Raw genomic sequence first — 20,497 nt, 5'->3', positions numbered from 1 at the left:
GTCGTAGGTCATCAACAATTGTCAGGGTAGATTTAACGTGGACGATAATCGGAAGTGTTAGATTTAAGTAGCTGGAAGTAATGTCCGACTACACCGTCTGATTTTCTTGAGCCCCTATAGATAGCATGTTATGAATTTTCCAAAAACACGAAGATTATTTCTATCGCACCATTTTCACCCTCTCCTGAATGAATTTAAGAAAAATTAATTTAAAAATATTGTAATGTAATTTTCCTGGTTAAAATGACCCTATTAGATGATACAAACATAAAACACAAAACGAAGTTACCATACTTTAGTATTTAGTGGAATAATGTCAACAAGTCATACATTTACTACTTTGGTTTATTATACTAGTACTTATAAGAACTTTTTACATCTGAGGCAATTGTATGAGTACAGCGAAATTACACTGGTCCTACTGGGGCATTTATATGTAACTGATGTACTTCACATGTTCATATTTCAGGCAATGGTATGGAAAGTCTGAAAGCTCTCTGGACATAGTGGTACATTGCATTTTCCACAAATATACTGGGTTTATTGCGTAGTTTTGTCACGGCACCTGTTAGCATTTCTAGCCCTTGTTTTCTGTGGATAGTGTCCTACTCCATCCATCTTCTTTTCAGCAGGCACAGTATGTGTAGCCTGTTTCTTGAGTGGTGGTGATGGGTCATTTGTGCGTGGCCGTCCCCTCTTCCGTGGTGCTTCTTCTGCCTCACCACTGAAGATCAGTCCTAGAGCAGGTCGATAGGGGTCTTACAGTCCATTTTCCATAGTAACCAAGCATTTACAACTGTGCCATTGAGCATATGGTAACTATCCTGAGAAATACTGTGATAAGAGGCACGTCAGCACAAAACTTACACTGAGGTTATGCAATAATTTCTCATAATAATTGCTATTACTATTTTAATGCCGACCCCGTGGTGTAGGGGTAGTGTGCCTGACTCTTACCCGGAGGCCCCGGGTTCGATTCCTGGCCAGGTCAGGGACGTTTACCTGGACCTGAGGGCTGGTTCGAAGTCCACTCAGACTATGTGATTAGAATTGAGGAGCTAACTGACGGTGGGATAGCGGCCCCAGTCTAGAAAGCCAGGAGTGCCGGCCGAAAGGATTCGTTGTGCTGACCACACAACACCTCGTAATCTACAGGCCTTCGGGATGAGTGGCGGTCGCTTGGTGGGCCAAGTCTCTTCAACCGCTGTGGTGCCATGGGGTTTGGTTTTTTACAATTGTAATACATTCTTGAAAATTGTAAGTTAAATATCTACTTGAGACAGCTTGAGACGGTGAAACAGTTCAAAGTAAATCTAGTATGTTGTTTGACACTAGAGAAACACGAACACTGATTATTTCATGCAATCAGTTAAATGCTGCTATCTGGTGGGAATTTTGTAAACTACTATAATCTTGTCCTACAAACATCACTCGCTCATCTGATAACATTACAAACCATTTGGAGAATCCTGGAAAATAAATATTGGCTGAAGCAGTTGAGAATACAAGCTAACCTCAAAAATAACACATGGTAGTTTGTTGCATGATGTCCTCATATGTGGACGCCCAAATTATACCAATATTGTGTAAAGACTATAAAATAGAATAAGCTAAATTATATTCGTAATGATAGTAGAATATACAAAATGAAGAACTACGCACATACCTAGGGCATTTTCAAGATAGGAACAGCTCAAAACAACTGGAAACTATGATCACTTCTCAAAAAATGGCGAACCATGAATATCATGTTTTCAATAATGCGAATTAAATGCTGCCACCAACTGGTTCTTTTTAAAACTGTTGTTTTCCACTCTTACCAACCTAAAATAATATCTTAATAACTTTACCTCCGTCTTTGGAAACTCCAGGGACTAATTCATGCCTAAAAATTCGGATGTCCTCATATGAGGACACCATGCATGAGAGGGTTAAGATGATGTAGATTTGTTAGCATTTACGCGACAAACACGACATGTGCTTTCACATTCTCTTGAAGCTTGCAAGTGATAATATTTTTCTGTAGTTTGAGGTATTTATTACTTATCTTTTAACGATCGAGTATTCAATATGTACTGTATTTAGTTTAGAATCAGATTAACACAATTTGAGACTACAGGAATTATAAAGCAGTTGAATGGTGAGATGTATGTGTATGATCATCAGTGCATCTCAGTCAAGCTGGATGAGAACAATGTCATTTCATGAAATGCGACCCGGAGGGAGAAGAGATGGTAAACTTCTGATAAATAAAAGGCGAATTAACTTTGTTGTGAGAGAATGGTTGAATGAAAGGAAGTTCTAGGAAGATGAAACAAGAATGGAACAAGTTAGACATTGGATTACTAGCTGACGCGCTCGTGCTTCGCTACGGAATTCTGCATTGTATACAGAATTCTAGGCTAGGATGTACACGTTGTGAACAAGATTGCATTAAATTGCCTAGCTCTTAACGTTACCCCAGAAACGCGACGGGGAAGTCACCAAACGTCTTTTCTCATATGTAGACTGGTTTAGGGAATTTTTATTGTAATCGTAGGCCCGCTTACCTACCATCAGACAGAATCAGTTTGGGGAGGTTTCATTATAATGGCAGACACTCACTCCCCACCTGCCTTTTTACATCCTCATAAAGACTGTCTTATTGGTTTTCCCAACTGAAATGATCATAGGTCATTACAATGACGTCTGTAGGAATGGTGCGATTAGAAGCAATGCATTCATATGAAATACTCGATCAAATGGAAAACCACACATTTTCCCACTTTGAACGAACAATAGTACGCTGCCGACCTAACAGTCCAACGTTTCAGAGCTGGAATGACCAAGCCGTAGACAGTCGTGATTCGTGAACATTTCACGTCTTTTTTTGGCGGGGAGTGTCGAATAGTGGAGAATACCAGCTTTTCCCTATGAGTATCCGATGAGTCGGAAAATATGAATTCAATACATTGGCGGCGGAAAAATCTATATGACATAGAAGCAAATCCTCCCTTCACTGTTAATTTCGAATAAAATGAAAGACTTTAATAAAAGTGAAGAGGAAGAAGCTTTTCTTAAGAAACGGCTCTTTTTAAGGTTTAATTTTGAGTTGTTTAGTAAATTGCGGTGCTATAATTTGTAATTCTAGACCAGGTCATACGACTGATTCTAAGGGAACCTCTAGCTTTAAGTGTGCACACTGCTCATTCAAAACAGCGCGTCAGAGTAGGGATCGAATAGCTGAAATACTATAATGAACCAGTGTGTTACGTGTCAGCAGTATCAGAAAATGTATGAACCAGAGGAATGGCAAGCTAAAGAAGAACTCTTTCTAACTCCCCAAATATTTCCGCCAATATTCAGTCAGGCTGTTGTACTCGGTACGCAGCAGTAATCCCATCTATCGGAGTTGAGTGGCAGCATAAGAGACAAAGAACATCACAACAAACAATGGTCAATGTAATGTTATTGTTGTTCAATGTTATGCGCTTTCGATATTTTAGGCCTTCATATTTAGTTTTCTTCCGACACTAAAATACCACTCTTATCATAGTCGGTACGGTAAAACTGAATAAAACATAAATGATCGGAAATTATATTCTCTATAACTGAGGTTATAGTGTTATATGTAGTGTTTTTCGAAAGGATCAATAACGTAGGTATTTAAAAATTAAATTTTAAGCACTTTCCCATAAACTACAATTTCATCCAGGGTAGAAACAATTGTTTATAGCTTAGCCTGTAGTTTCTTAATCCCAGACACAATAACTTACACCGATTTTCATTAAATTCTGTTAACCCATTTTCTCGTGGCTCTGCGTTGATATGGACTTAGCCACAAAAGTACAAATTAATGTATATCTCTGTTATCATAGCCGGTTAGGCAAAAATGTATAAGACATAAATGATCGGAAATTTAATTCTATATATCTTTACTTATGATTTATCGATAGGACAACTAATAATACAAATATGATTCTAAACACCATTTCACTTCGCGTGAATAAAATGACTTATAGCCTAGACTGTAGTGGCTGATCCCCCGACTTTACATACCGATTTTCATTAAATTATCTTCAGCCATTTTCTCGTGGTACGTGAACATACATACAGACAAACAGATAGAGAGACAGACAGACAGAAATTACGGAAAAGTAAAAAGTGCATATCCTTGTTACTGTGGACATGACCGATACAGAAATACCATTCTTTTCAAATTCTGAGCAATGTACAGACCAAACCCTTTATAGGCTATATATATAGATAGATTAGTCGCCAATATACAATCTAATGTACATAATCGAGTCTGAAGAACATCTGATTTTTGTCGAAAAGGAAAGTTCGCACAGGTTTACCGGGACAACCCTTTACTATAACAATGAAAGGAAGGGAATTAACAACCATTCTTAGTAACGTATATGTAAGTTGTGTGAATTTTCTTGGAACTACTCCAACTTCCCGTGATACAATATTGTTAAAAAATAAACTCTCCGAATTGTGAATTCTAGTGTTAATAAGGGCTATCTAGGATTTCAGCCCTGAGATTCCAATGTCTGAGATTATAATCTCTAATATGTTATTACAGATGACTGAACAACTGGTATTCGGCCATTTTCCTACGAGGCTTCAACTAAGTATTTGTCTCCTAATAACATACATTCGGATTAGCCAGGCCAATCTGATTTACTGGCATTCTCCAACTTCTATTGATATTTATGATTCGGGTTCTAGTTTGGTAATGTATGAAAAATGATTAATTTTCTATTAAAAATGAGTCCCCATCTACATTATATACCTAAGCATTAGGGTTCTCGTTTTGACGTTTTGAATTTGTGTATTTGGTGATTTTAAATTCACTAATAATAATAGCAATAAAAATAAATAATTTAGGTCAGTCCACAAAAAGACGAAATTGGAACCCCATGGCGATACACCCATGATCGACCTTAGCCTACAAAATGACTTATGTTGAGTCTGAGGGCCCGCAGATTACGAGGTGTCAAGTGGTCAACGAGACGAATCCTTACCGCCGTTATTCCTGGCTTTCTAGACCGGTGCCGTTACTCACCGTCAGGTAACTCCTCAACTGTTTGCATGTAGGCTGATTGAACGTTAATAAGTCTCTGATCTAGGTAGAAATCCCTGTCTTCGCCGGTAATCGAACCAGACGCCTCCAGGTAAAAGGTACGCTCGCCGTCTTCAGACCGCGCAGCTTGTACACATACTGTATCAGCACACAGCTTATATGAATTAGTCAAATGCCCTTTTTTTCACGCTTTCCATTCTCGCCCTTATTCTGTTTTCCGGAGCGGGTGACATTAGAACGTTCACAAAGCCACACAAAATAATTTGCTGCCATATAATGGTCAATGTTAACACACAACCTCTAAATTGTTGAACTAATAACAACACTTAGATATATCTGTTTTACAGGTTATGGAACTGTCGATGGTAACACAGGCACTACTCAACCAACCTCCGAACAAACTTCAAGTAAGTATTCTGACACTCAACAGAGCATATACGAATTAAATCCTTATCTGTCTAATACTGTGATAAGCTATGAAATAAGACATGTTTGCTCCAGGGTGAAAATAAAAGCATTACACTTCCTGACTTTCATTAAGTAAGTCCTGATCAGTGTTTTGTATCGGAAGATTAGTTATGCTGCTTAGATAACTGGACTATATATTTGCACAAAACAAATATAATAATAATAGTAATATAATACTAATCCCTATATAAAAATCCCTATTATTTAGGTAAAAGTAAACTCGTGTACTCATCCCGAAGTGGTGCAGCCCTTTTCAGGCACACCCCCATTGGAGGTGAGCTACATGTACCATTACAATCACATACCATTCCCCCTGCCATTCTTAAATTTCTGGCGGTACCGCGAATCGAACCCGGGCCCTCGAGGACGGCAGCTAATAACACTAAACGTTACGCTACGGCGGCGGACATTGTTTACGTTATTCACAGCGATATTCAGAAAATGATACCGTTTCAACAGCTCAAATTGGTCTCAAATATAAGTTGTTATGTCTGCTTTATGATAAAAATACAATGAAAACCCTGAAACCACAAATTTTGTACATTTTTTAAAAATTGATTATATCACATTCGCCACGTTGACGTGCACCTATCGGCAGGCGGGCGAATTATGGCCATTTGCTGTTGATATTACATGGGAGGTATGTGGCTTTCACTTCGGCACTGGAGGGACTTCACTCAATTGGACAAAGAGAGGTGGCGGCACATACAACAATGCATTCGCTCGCTGAAGCCGTGTTTTGTTTCCTTAACTATATCAGTGAAACCACCAGTGCCAGCCAACCAGAACATAATAAGATAGAACACATCACCTACGTGCTGCAAGAGTAGAAGCATATGGATGAGCGTGGCCACCATATTACTTGAGCCAAAACATTCTATACCGATTGCTCTCTATTATTGACAAATTTACGATGTTTTAAAGGAAGCTAAAAAATTCCGTGTTATTATTTGAGTTTACTGAGGTATCTACAGGAGTTGAAACGAGAAGAAAGGGCATGCCCTTAAAAAATTGAAAATCAGAAATGTACGTGTAAACGAGAGGAAATTGAAAACGACAGTCAAATTTACTGCATATTAAACACTACAACCGATTTCAAATGTCAGTGCCAGCACGATTTGATATCCTTGATGTTTCCTACGCCTATTCAGTCAGTGTTGAAATATTCTACCTGATAGCCCAAAGTGAAGAATTTTAAACTAAGGAGAGAATGTAAATTGCTGGAGATCTCCACTACAGTAAATATACTGGTTTGGTTTCTGGATGTCGAATGTTGGTATAGTGCGGTGTAGTTTGGTGTGGAAATGTCGAGCAGAGGCGAGTAAGGTGTAATTTGATCTGGCTTGGTGAGATCTATGAGAACATGGCAGAAACACAAAAATGTTATTGTAACTAAAATAAACTCACTAACGTTGAACTAGGCCTTAATGGTATCAATGGGATTTCACAAAAACATATTGTAAAATATTTGTTGGGGTTTTCTTCACATCCCAATGAGAATTCAACTCTTCTTCCTAAATTAGTAGAACAAGTTATCACCATTAACTAACAGGTTCTGAACATTTAGAAAAGGTGATAAAATAACCTACAGTCAATCAGAAAGGAAAAGAAGAAACGTAAGACACTGTATAAGTTCCTCGCAGTTACACTTTTCTCAGAAACAGCAGGGTACTATAGATATAATGTTGGTTGTCGTACCCACAGTGTTTGTATGTACGTGAGAATTCAATTATATTTTGATAATCATTAAGTCTGATAAAATACTAAATGCGAGGAACATACAGTACAATATCATATCCTCGTTACTTTCAGGTGGGAGTGACTATGCATTGGAAATGATTCCGTGGAATATGACGATGTTTACGAAGTAGTGCATTATCTATTAGGTACATTTCTCAACTTTCTTCATCCTTCAGATATACCACCTCGAAATTTATATAACGTCGTTGCCGGGACAAAACCTCCTATGTGATAATATTTTTGGAGATATACTGACTCGCAGCACATACATTATGGAGAGCGAGAATGCCTTGACAATATGCACACAATATTGCACTTAAATGATAGAACCTTACCGGCCAAAGTTCTCAGCTAAAATATTTCACATAGGATGTTTAGTCCTGGCAGCGACGATATATAAGTTTGGTGTATGTTAATATTCTTTTCCACAATCTAATTACTGATAATGGTTTGTAAAACGGAATGAGATTGGCTGAGGTAAAGGTAGACAAAAATTTTGTTCATGAAGAAATTGTGATGGACTCATTTCAGGAAGAATAGTTTTGGAAATTCTTTCTTAAACACAAGCATTGATCTATAAATTCAGCCTTCTCTGTCACAATCAACAAATCACAGAGGTACACTTTACATACATTTGGGATAAATTTCTCCTCCCCGGTGTTTAGCTATGGACAACACTGTATATGTAGTTTTCTCAGGAGTTCGCGGATACATAGATGTCAAAAAAGTACAACTTACGTCTAGAACTGCACTTGATTTTGTTCATAAAGAGATATCATAATACCTGTTATAATTCTGTACAATAGACATGTACAATGGAATATGGCTAGTGTACATTTTTCGTAGGGTGCAAACATTAACATGTTCATTTCAAATTTCAAATTACATCGTACATACTAATTTTGACCGTTGAAGGCAGGATTACATACTACAAATAATAATAATGGTAATTATAAGCGATATCAGTACAGAACTTAACCAATTAGTGCCAATTTAAAAACAACATATTTCGTTTATTCCCATTATCCGTGTATCTGACAGTCAATTAAGGTACCAATATAAGCATTATAATTAGAACAGACGTAGACAGACAGTTATTAAATTATTATAATTCATAAGTAATCTCTCAAAAAAAGCAGTTGTTTCACTTTAAGAATACTTGTGTTCTTCGCAAGTTTTTTAAAACTTTCTATATACATTTTGTTCATTAGTACGAAATGAAATAACTTTAATCCAGTGTGCATGACGTATAATCTAGGCACCAATTTGTGTCCACTGTTTCATTTCTGGCATACTTATTTCATAACTTTGTGTAGCAATATAAACCGAATGTATTAAGATTTATATACCATCATATAAAATTGTCTGATTACGAATCACACCGAAAATGAGCACTTCAGTGCCACCCTCTTTCTGCCATTGTCTACAATACCACAATATTCAGTTGCCCACAGCTTGATAAAAATGTGAGTAAAATAACTGAAAACTGCTCCAACTATTGGTCACGTATGATTGATTATGTTGGATGTTGTTACAGCCAGATATCTGCCAACTGTAGAAGATCAACTTTCCGAGCGATTTCTTTGTACGTTACTTTTTTATTCCTTTCTTTGGAGCAGTGGAAACATATGCGTCAAGGGAATTTAAAATATTATTCTTCCCGTGTTATCTTCTACTTTCTTCTCTATATTTTTAAGTGTATAACTTAGAAAATAATAATTGTAAAATATCAAATCCATTATGATAAAAACTATCATAACAACCTTAACGGCATATCCAGCCAGCCCTTCCACTGTTTACTCAACCTGGACACTAGTTTATATTGACGTCACATCTATGTTCATCAACATGTTTCTTAAAAAGTTTCATTTCACTCATGATAGGCCTTGGTGTCAGAAAATAGTTATGAAGTCAATATGTGTGTGCTTATATGAATGTTAGAGACATGATACTGTATAGGCTTTCGGGCTTATACCGTGTCAAGGAAATAAAGTGAAATTCTTTACGTTTCGCAGAGAACTGTGCTCTGTATCCTCAGAAGAATAAGATCTAGGCTATATTGTCAGAGCCTGTGTACAGACTGAGCTCACATGACCCCACCACTCGTGTGTCCAACGCCACCGTGAAGCTCTTAAGGCAATCTTCAGTTCCAAAAGAGGAGGCTAAACACCTGTCCCGGGTAGATGCAGTGCCATCTAAATTACATGGACTGCCTAAGATCCATAAAAAAGATGTGTCCCTCATACCTATTGTTAGTGCGATAGGTTCCCCTGCGTATGCTCTGGCTAAATACCTAAGGAAATTGTTTCAGCCACACATAGGATGTACTGAATCATACGTCAGGGACTTTTAGTATTTCGTCAACAAACTGTCAACTATAACCATTCAACCTAATGCACCTTTTGGTGAGTTTTGATGTGGAGTCCCCTAAGTGCCGATTGACTCGGTCATGTCTCTCATTGAACACGTGTTCCCTGAGAACATTACCAACCTATTTTAAAACTGCATGGCGTCGAGCTATTTCTTGTGGGGTGGGAATTTTTGCGAACAGACGGACGGAGTGGCTATGGGAAGTCCACATTCGCCCGTGGTGGCTAATTTCTTTATGGAGCATTTTGAGGATTTGGCGCCCGTCAAGCCTATGATATGGTGGAGGTATGTTGATGTTGCATTTGTGGTCTGGACAGAAGGTCCTGAGAAGCTTCATCTATTCCTTAACCACCTAAATCAGCAACATCCGTCAATAAAATTCACTATGAAGATGGAATCGGACGGATGTCTTCCTTTCTTGGATGTTCTAGTAAGAAAGAAACCAGACGTTATATCCTAGGGAGCCTACCCACACAAATCGCTACCTTCATGCAGATTCTCACCACCATCCAGCACAAAAACAAGGCATTCTCACGACACTCGCCAAGAGGGCGAGACGAATTTGTGAGCCATCACATATCCAGGTGGAGATGGACACGCTCAATGTCTCGTTCGAGGGTAATGGTTACAGCGATTTGCAAATTCATAGAGCCCTACATCCCAGAGAAACCACTAAGCAAACCTCACAGAAGGAAGAAGTGAAGGGAACTGCTTACTTGCCTTACATTCACAACACCACAGATCGAATTGCCATGGTCCTCTGCAAACACAATATAAAAACCGTGCTTGGCACCGCCGCTAAAATTGCTCACACTCTGAGTAAAACCAAGGACAAACTGTCCCCACTTTTGCATCCTGGGGTATACAAAATTCCATGTACTTGCGGTAAGGTATACATCTGCCAAACATGCCGGTCCATTGGTACACGTATCAAGGAACATGAACGTAATATTCGTCTCAACCAACCAGACAAATCGGCCATAGCTGAGCACGCTCTATCGTCAGGTCATGATGTCATGTTCCAAGATGCTCGAGCTCTTACCCACACTAGACACTACAGGTCCAGGATTATACGGGAAGCTGTGGAAATACGTAGAAATCCTAACAATTTCAACAGGGACACCGGCTATCAATTAAGTTATACCTGGTTGCCAGCCATTAAGAATTTACGTAGTTAATTCCCTTCCCGTTCCCTTCACTATTGTTATTTCGTCTCGGTGTTTTCCAAATTCGTACGTTCCTCGTCACCAGATCTTTCATTTCAGGCTTGTGTGTATGCCATACACCTGCCAATGTCAAGTGTTACGCAAACACGTTATGTGAAACGCTTAGACTGATTGTGATGGTTCGGTCAGCTTCCGCTTCGAACGCTAGCGTTGCCACGTACTGGGGGCCATCTGGTGGGGAATGAACGTACCATTTTCCACTTCAATTATAACGTCCAAATTTAAAGTGTCATTGTTTAAGAAGCCTTTCCCCTGGACGGTCGAGATTTCTTCTGAGGACGCAGAGCACAGTTCTCTGCGAAACGTAAAGAATTTCACCTTATTTTCTTGACACGGCATAAACCCAAAGGCCTATATAGTATCATGTCTTAAAGTACAGGCTGTAAAAGCATTAATGACAACATGACTGTTATATTTTTATAATAGTAACTTTTTAAAAACTTCCGAAAGTACCGCCATATGTTTTGTAGTCTAACGGTGATCACAGACAGACTCATATTCTGGGGTGTCCAATTAATGATAATATTTGTTGTGTTATAATTTTTCATTCTGTATGTTGTTACAGGTTATGAGACAACCAGTCCTAGTACTATTGGTACTACTGGTACTAACCCACCCACATCAGAAAGGATTTCAGGTAAGTATTCAAAACTTAGGGCCACTATTATTAAAGAGGTTTAAACTGTTGGTTCAGATTAAACTTCAGTTTATCTGTTAGTCACGTATTATAATACTTAATCTTAAGTTTAACTAGAGATTAATTTTACTGCCACTCATCTACCGTTTAAACTGATGTTTGAGAATACATAACCTTACAACATGGCGGAACGAATGGATCTCGAAGATATTTTTGAGGTGTTTGAAGAAATACTAAGCGATGATGAAGTAGTTCAAATTATTGAACGACCACGGTCACCACGAGTTTCGAGCAAGGGCACGCCACTTTCATATATGGAATGAAACAGAGTTTTAAAATAGGTTTGGGTTTACGAAACAGACTGCCATAATCCTAATTTCAACAAACTGGTGCTAGAATAAACCATGCAATGAAAAGGCAAGAATGTAAGAATGACTTTTTGAACAGTTTGAATGTCAAAAGTGTGAATTTTAGAAAATAAAGTAACTTCCTTCTATTTCAGAAATCACGCTGTAGAACGTCTCAGTCAGTTACTAATAGCACTGCGGTTTTATGCCTCCGGTAGTATGTTTATTACAACGGGAGATATCTGAGGAATTCATAAGGCCACTGTTTCACGGACTATATAAATATTTCTGTACTAATTTCACAAGGAATTCTATTACCTTACTAGTAAAATTAGAACAAAGTTTATTGTTTTTATCCGCCATCTTAACTACAAGAAGTAAACAAAACATTATCGATAGTCATATTTTCCTGCAGGTCACTGAAAAACATTATCGACAGTCATCTTTCTTTCGCAAGTCACTGCTACCAAGATCGTATATTCCCATCTTCACCTCAGTTTAACTTATGCCGGTCATTATAAGACTCAACATCAGTTACAACTCGAGTTACAGTTTAAGTCAATTTTCAGTTTAAACCTTCATCTTAATAAAGGCCCTTAGCACAGTAAACTATCTGGTGGTGTTAAATATGTTTTCATGTAGGCCTTGTCCTTGACTACAAATTAATTATTTATGTACTCATTATAAATGTAGATCTAATTGACATTAACTGGAACTTTGATTTTTAATATTTATTTCATGGACAGCTTATTGCAGCACGATGATAGTGCCGCTAATAACGAATAATCTGGAGATGCAATATTACACACCATTTATCGAAGTTATTTAGTTCTTTTTAAGGTTCTCTGCAGTATTATTGTATTTATATGATAGCATGTGACTCCCTGGAAAACATCGACAACGGACACTGGTCGTCTTCATCCTGTACAGAAGAGTCGAGTTCTGAAGGAACGGTCTGCCAACTGGTATGTGCATCAGGTTATGACTTGTCCGGAGATGCGGAGGTGACGTGCACTGAAAGTGGCTGGGCAAGTTCTGATGGAGACAATCAACTGCCGGCTTGCTTGAGTAAGTACTAAGTAGATGGATATTATTGCTCATTTTCGCTTATAATTTGTTCAGTTTCTAGCAACATAATCGTTCCGAAATTATCCAGCATTCATTTTCATATTTAATACAGTTGCATCACAATGTAGATTACTATAGAAAAGGTGCGGAAGACATCTATAACAATATCGAAGGTCCCATATGTCTCATAGTTCAACTAACAGGGTGAACACTTCTCTAGTTACTAGATGTGCAATTTACGGCGTAGCGAATGCGAGTGGACGGAAATACGATTTTTATAATGTACCGTATATTTTGTCCCGTAGAAAATTCCCATCAGTTTCAAATAGAAAATTTGTTGTAACATTGTGGATGATTTTCCACAATATTACGAAATACATGTGATGTCATTATATATAGTGCACAATTATTTCAATTCGCTAGCTTTGCAGAAGAATCGAGTCCTGATGTAACTAAAATGAAAGAACGAATAATCTGTTTCACGGTTGTGGTTCTATACTCACTTTTGTGACGGGGTGTTGTTACTATCTCCAGTGGCGTGGCGGATTATGACCAAGTATTAAAGTTTCTGCAGCGCTAATGAGATTGTTCAGCAGTTAACTTCTAGGTCGCTGTACTAAAATATTTACAAAAGTCAAATATGCTCATACTGTGTACATTAAAGTATCCAGGCATATTATTCTTCAAATCGCTGTATGGTGATCATCGAGAAACTGCTAGCTATAACCTTGATATATATTATTTTATATACTGTGTCATATTCATGCTTATTTGATCTCGTGAGGAAATGATTAATTATATTGTCTATTGTTTGATGAGTCCTGAACCTTCTATATGATGGATTGGCTAATTTTACCGATATAAGAAGAACATAACTCCCCGGAGTAAACTATGACTAACGTGTTCCTACTTTATTCATTATTTTATATGAAAAGAAATTTTAAATCAATTTTAAATATCTGATTAATGTATCCGACAACTTAGAAAAGCTAATGGAAGGTATCTTACGTACGAAGGCCATCCGAAAAGTGGTATCCGTTTGTGCAATAAAGACACAGGAGTAAATATTAACAAATATACACATTTTTATTGGAAAGAGCATACTTTACGCTACTTCTCCACATAATAATAATAATCATCATCATCATCATCATCATCTGTTTACCCTCCAGGTTCGGTTTTTCCCTTGTACTTAGCGAGGGATCCCACCTCTACCGCCGCAAGGGCAGTGTCCTGGAGCTTCAGACTCTTGGTCGGGGGATACAACTGGGGAGTATGACCAGTACCTCGCCCAGGCGGCCTCACCTGCTATGCCGAACAGGGGCCTTGTGGAGGAATGGGAAGATTGGAAGGGATAGGCAAGGAAGAGGGAAGGAAGCGGCCGTGGCCTTAAGTTAGGTACCATCCCGGCATTCGCCTGGTGGAGAAGTGGGAAACCACGGAAAACCACTTCCAGGATGGCTCAGGTGGGAATCACCCACCTCTACTCAGTTGACCTCCCGAGGCTGAGTGGACCCCGTTCCAGCCCTCGTACCACTTTTCAAATTTCGTGGCAGAGCCGGGAATCGAACCCGGGCCTCCGGGGGGTGGCAGCTAATCACGCTAACCACTACACCACAGGGGCGGACGTGCTCCACATAATCTCCAAGCAAATTTAGGCATTTGTCATAACGTGGGACGAGTTTTTGTATTCCAGCGTCGTAGTCCTCCGCCGCCAGCGTATTGAGGTACGTAGTTACGGCTCGTTTAAGTTCTTCATCGCTGTCAAATCCTTTTACCACCAGAAAATATTTAAGCTTCGTAAAGATTAAAATCCGAAGGGGCCAAGTCCGGGCTATACGGGGGATGGTCAAAGGTTTCCCACTTGAATTGCTGCAAAAGTTGTTGTGTTATCGCAGCTGCATGAGGCCTGGCATTGTCATGAAGGAGAATGACGCCTACAGACAATAGACCTCGCCGTCGATTTTGTATGGTCCACCGTAATTTCTATAATGTTTCACAATACGCATTAGCATTAATTGTGTCTCCACGGGCCATAAAATCAATGAGCAGTACACCTCAGCGATCCCAGAAGACGGTTGCCATGAGTTTCCTGGTGGACAGAACTGCCTTGAATTTTTTTGGTTTAGTTGGTGAATGAGCATGATGCTACTCCCTTGACTGTCGTTTACTCTAAGGTGATGCATAACAAACCCATGATTCGTCCCCAGTAATGATGCGAGTCAGGATAACGTCCCAGAAACGTCAGTGCTGCAGCCATACGCTTGGTTTTGTGCTCCTCTGTAAGCATGCGAGGGACCCACCTTGCGCAGATTTTTAAATAATGCAGATGGTCTTGGACAATTTCATGAACAATTGTTCGAGACACATTAGGAAAATGTTCACAGAGTTCATCGATTGTGACGCTCCGATCGTTCCTCACGCATTCGTCTACTGCGCTTAGCAGTTTGTCTGTAATGACAGATGGTCTCCCTGAACGCTCCTCGTCGTGTGTATTCCGCCTCCCCAGGTTGAAGTTGCGATGCCAGCGCTGAACAGACGACTCATCCATCACATTGTCTCCATACACCTCCGTTAATTGGCGATGAATATCACAAGGTCGAACGTTTCGTGCATTAAGAAATTTAATCACGGCCCTCACTTCACAACTGGCGGGGTTCTCAATTTGTTTAAACATTTTAAACGATCACAGACACAACACAGGCAACCTCGCACAGAGCAGGAAGACAAGAAATTGACGCGGTCTGACCTTGCCCAGCGGCTACCCGAGTCGTCAGCGCTTCATGCGGCGCTAACGGGTACTACTTTCCGGATGGTCTTCGTATTTGTTAATGAATTACGAATTTATGTGCTAGGTTTACAAACATATAGGTATTAAGATTGTTCTATTACTGCCTTCTGTTTAAAGATATTAATGTTACTATAACATACATAACAGTGATAAGGGCCGTAAAATAGTTGAGATTCCTAATTAAGTGCGTCTGACCTTTGCTTACAGCCTTGGAGGAACGAAGCTCCGAACTAGTGGAAAGACTGAATCACTCCCTTCAGGATACATCAAATGTACTCATTGTTCTGGACGAGTCTTCGAGTGTTGGACAGGACGAGTTTACCAATATACAGCTGGCGTTTCTCAATACCTTACTAAATTTTCTCTCGTGAGTAACAGCTAACATTATGTTTTATGACATGAAGGGCTATATAAATGTACTCTATGATAACTTCTAAAGTCGATTATGAGCGTTGTTTTTCAAGTATTTAATTCAGTTGAATTGAAAGGGGAGTAAAAATGTACACAGAGGAAAGTAGAAAGAAATAAAGAAAGTAAACTGTATATGAATGATAAAGGTGCGATGCAAAGATTTCGTCGCAGGTAATTACCTATTGCAAAGCAAGTAATTTCATGAAATGTGACTTGAAGGAATGATACATTCAGAGGTAATATTTGCATACACGAAGAGTAAGAAGAGGAGGGATCAAAACGACGAGAACCGTATGCGTATTATAAAGTATATATATATATATATATATATACAAATGCAATTTGTTACATTTAGGAAGGTTAAGTCTTAGATAATATGACCGTGCTGTAAGAAGTGTTGAAAATTCTTCTGCAAAGGTGGTCCTTTGATATGACCCAAGAAGAAACCAACTCCATGATTTATCCAAGTGAAAGTGATTTATGGCGTCAGGAAGACACGTGATATTGAATTGAAAAGGTGGAGGAAGACGTGCGCGCAAGCTCACCCTTTTAACCTTGTTGCATAAAATCTTGAAAGGAGAGAGAATTCCAAAGGTTCAGAGGGGAGAGAATGTCAGAGAATTGCATCAAATCAATCAATAGGTTAATGACCTGACAGCGACACCAATTTATTTCAATACATGTGCATGCTAAGGTGCCATGAAAGTCTAAGTGCGGTTATCTGGAGTAATAGTTCCTACAAGGAACTTCTACGCTCACTAACACATAAAGGTGGAATTGCACAGAGTTTCAGATGTCAGGATAACGTCATCAGGAATGTTTTCATAGGATACGTTCGAATAACTGAATGGAGCATACCTATGTAAATAAATGTAATCACCAAGGAGGGATATATAATCATACCTGGTTAAGTTCCACTGTACTAGGTAGTAACGTGCTTCGCCAATTACTAATGTTAGATACGGCTATTCCGTGGCTCACAGAGGAATAGGAAGTGCTTGGGTTGAATGGCTGGACAGGGGATTACTTAGAGGAACTTTTACTTTAACAAATTTGCAAATATTATTTCTTTCCTTTCTTTTTTAATTCATAGGGAGTAATTCAACAACATAACAAGGATCGGTAGAAATATTAACAACGAACTCGTCAGCTCCAACAATGCACTAGACTTAGAAGTCCAAAATCAGATACAAATAAATTGGGAAAAACTCCTATTCATAACTTACATTCAAAAAAGCATAGTAGATACTGACATGTACAATCTTATGAAAGATTTATATGAGTATCAGCTGCAAGGTAAAAGAGGCTAGCTTCAATTAGGCAATTAGTTGCTTTTCACAATCTTAGTTACACTCGGCAACGCTTAAGGTGATCCCACTTCATAGTGTTCATGCACTGGTTACCCCATGGTGGGCTTATCTATTACCGAGGTCCACAATAATTATAAGTGTTGTCCCTAAAGGGAACATAAATAAAGGAACATGGTTACCCTCAGACCTATAAATAATAAACTGGGGCATAATTAACCATACCACAAGGCCTTATATATAAAACGAAATGGTTGCACACAACGGACCATTAACAAAAGGCAAAGAGACGAAACACCAACACTCCTTAACGAACGTTCTGGAATAGACGAGAACCTAAGTGGGCTTAAGGTCTAATGACACAGAGGCTAATTTCATACTAAAAAGGGAGATTGACGGTGGAGAATTTAAAAGCCGAGACAAGATTTCCAAAATTTAGTGGATGAAAACTTTAGTCACCCAACTCAAAAGGAGAGACAACTGAGGGTCACCACTCGTGCTCCATTGCATTAAATATTTTAGCAGTAGAGAATAGAAATACATTCCGAAGACTGCGCAGAAGGTCCTACATTTCAACCTAAAAAGAAAGGATTACATGTTATATATTAAGAAAACTGCTGAAAACTTCCCCTGGAACTACCTGCAATCACGATCACATGTTTAGGTAAATCCTGCCATTACCTTGCAGCGCTGGATCTTTTTCAGTCCAGCCGCGCCCTACCACCTAGCCCTCTCTGGCCTCCGTCAAGTCGCACTCTCAAGAACTGGAACAATTAAGACCAGACAGCCCTAAGGTGTTGTCTTTAAATAGTTCCGAAGGGCAAGGTTCCAGACTAAATTAAAATACAATATGCTGATAGGCTAAATTTCGCTACTAACCTCCGGGTTTGATTTGTTAGAGAACATAGTTACACGCATGTGATAGGCGGATTACAATAGAGGAAGAACCAGGTGAAGTGTTGTAAACTTCTGTACATTAAAAAGAATGAAACGTCAGGAAAATGGTTTACCAACTAGAAACGCAAACACTTTCAGCAAATAGTTTGTATCTAGCCATTAGATGTTGCTATCAAATAGATGGGAGAGCGATCTAACAGTTCAGGAGGAAATTTCTGGAAAATTTTTTAAATTCGTTTCCACTGACATAGAAGGCCATAGAGAAGGCGCTCAGTTTAATTAGCTGGGAAAGGAGTACCCCTGGTATAACTAACATTAATACTTTCCGTCACATCAAGTAATTGAGATAAAGGAACGTAGAAACAACAAAAATATCATGTGTTGTAGAGAAATATGCAAAGGTGGCCAACATTATAAAATTCTGGTACTCCGCTGTGAAGTCTTAAAATTCAATTCTAGTATTTATTCCAAGGAACTACAGAAATATACTAAGGTCGACCTGACTAGAACAATAATTACCTTGAAACTCTGCATTAAAATTTATATCAAATATCATCAACCCTGCAGGATACGAGGCATGTAGAATACGCATAATACTCACCTTTGAACAGCAATATTTAGGCAAACAAAGCAAAATTATCTCCGTGCAGGCGACGCAATTCCCAGGAAGAGTGGAAGACAAAGACTTTCACTATTCGTGTCTTCAGCTTTAACTGGTTGTAGTGGTTAACTCAACGTGGTACCATCTTTGTCCCCAACAAGTTTTTTGAAATCTTTTATTGTGTAAGATGAGCGAACTATAGGGCTATGTGCCTCTATTTTCTGAAAACTTCGACTTTCTGAGAGGGACTTTAATCATTGTCTTTCCTAGTGAACCTAGGAAAGCAACTGAAGCTTGAAATTCATCTTTATTTTATGGTTATACTAGCTGATGTACCCGTGCTTCGCTACGGGATTCTCAGAAAGACTGGCCTTGCGGTTCTCCTAACTCAAGTCAACATAGTTAATTACAAAAAGTCAGTAGGAATGTAGCGATTAAAAGCAATGTTATCATATAAAATATTCGATCAAATGACAAACCTCACATTTTCTCACTTTTAACGAACAGTACTACGGTGCCGATCTAACATTCCAAAGTCCCGGAGCTGGAATGACCAGGCCGCAGACAGCCGTGTACACTCCTCTGTCATTATTCTGTTAAATATACACACTGCTCATTCCAATCAGTGCTTCAAAATAGGGATTGAATAACTGGAAGGCAATGTTGAACCAGTGTATTACGTACCAGTGGTATCAGAAAATTTATGAACCTGAGGAATTGCAAGCAAAAGAAGAAAGTTATATAAAGCCCCAGCTACTTCCCGCCAATATTCAGGCAGGGTGTTATACTCGGTACGACCGGACGAGTTGGCCGTGTGGTTAGGGGCGCGCAACTGTTAGCTTGCATCCGAGAGACAGTGGATTCGGACCCCACTGTCAGCAGCCCTGAAGATGGTATTCCATGGTTTCCAATTTCAGACCAGGCAAATGCTAGGGTTGGCCCTTAAATAAGGCCAAGGCCGCTTCCCTTCATACTCCTAGCCCTTTCCTCTTCTATTGTCCCCGTAAGTTCTATCTGTGTCGGTGCGATGTAAGGAAAATTATGAAACAACTCGGTACGCAGCAGTAATCCTATCTATCGGAGATGAGTCACAACAGAGGACACAAAGCACATCAGAATAAACAACGGTCAATGTAATGTTATTGTTGATCACTTTTATGAGCTTTCTATATTGTAGGCTTTCACATTTAGTTTTATTTCGACTCTGTGGTATTAGAGCGTCTTATAAAATGATTTATAGCGTAGACTGTAGTTCCTTAATCTCCGACTTTACATACCGATTTCCATTAAATTCTGTTTACCATTTTCTCGTGACCCGGCGCTGATATGGACTTAGTAACAAAAATCCAAATTCATTAATACCTTTGTGATCATAGCCGGTACTGTAACAATGTCTAAAACATAAATGATCGGAAATTTAATACTGTATAACTTTAGTTATGTAGTATTTACCGATACGACCACCAATAATATAAATATTTGAGAATTAAATTTAAGGCCTTTCCCTAAACTACCATTTCACTTAGCGTGAATAAAACTATTTATATCCTAGATTGTAGCGACATA

The 20,497-nt window shown here is 38.9% G+C and overlaps 1 protein-coding gene across 1 annotated transcript in view; it reads left to right on the top strand.

The window, feature by feature from the left end:
• LOC136857856 (uncharacterized) overlaps nucleotides 1-20,497 on the top strand; it is a 162,252-nt gene that overhangs the window by 60,465 nt on the left and 81,290 nt on the right. Inside the window, exons 7-10 of the mRNA XM_068225178.1 lie at nucleotides 5,416-5,475; nucleotides 11,438-11,509; nucleotides 12,730-12,924; nucleotides 15,923-16,082. Of these exons, the coding sequence (XP_068081279.1) occupies nucleotides 5,416-5,475; nucleotides 11,438-11,509; nucleotides 12,730-12,924; nucleotides 15,923-16,082 (487 nt within the window). The remainder of the gene's footprint in view (nucleotides 1-5,415; nucleotides 5,476-11,437; nucleotides 11,510-12,729; nucleotides 12,925-15,922; nucleotides 16,083-20,497) is intronic.

This window comes from Anabrus simplex, chromosome 1 (assembly GCF_040414725.1).
Source record: "Anabrus simplex isolate iqAnaSimp1 chromosome 1, ASM4041472v1, whole genome shotgun sequence".
Classification (NCBI taxonomy): domain Eukaryota; kingdom Metazoa; phylum Arthropoda; class Insecta; order Orthoptera; family Tettigoniidae; genus Anabrus; species Anabrus simplex.
Note: the sequence above shows the minus strand (reverse complement) of the source record. Positions and strands in the feature narration are given on the sequence as shown.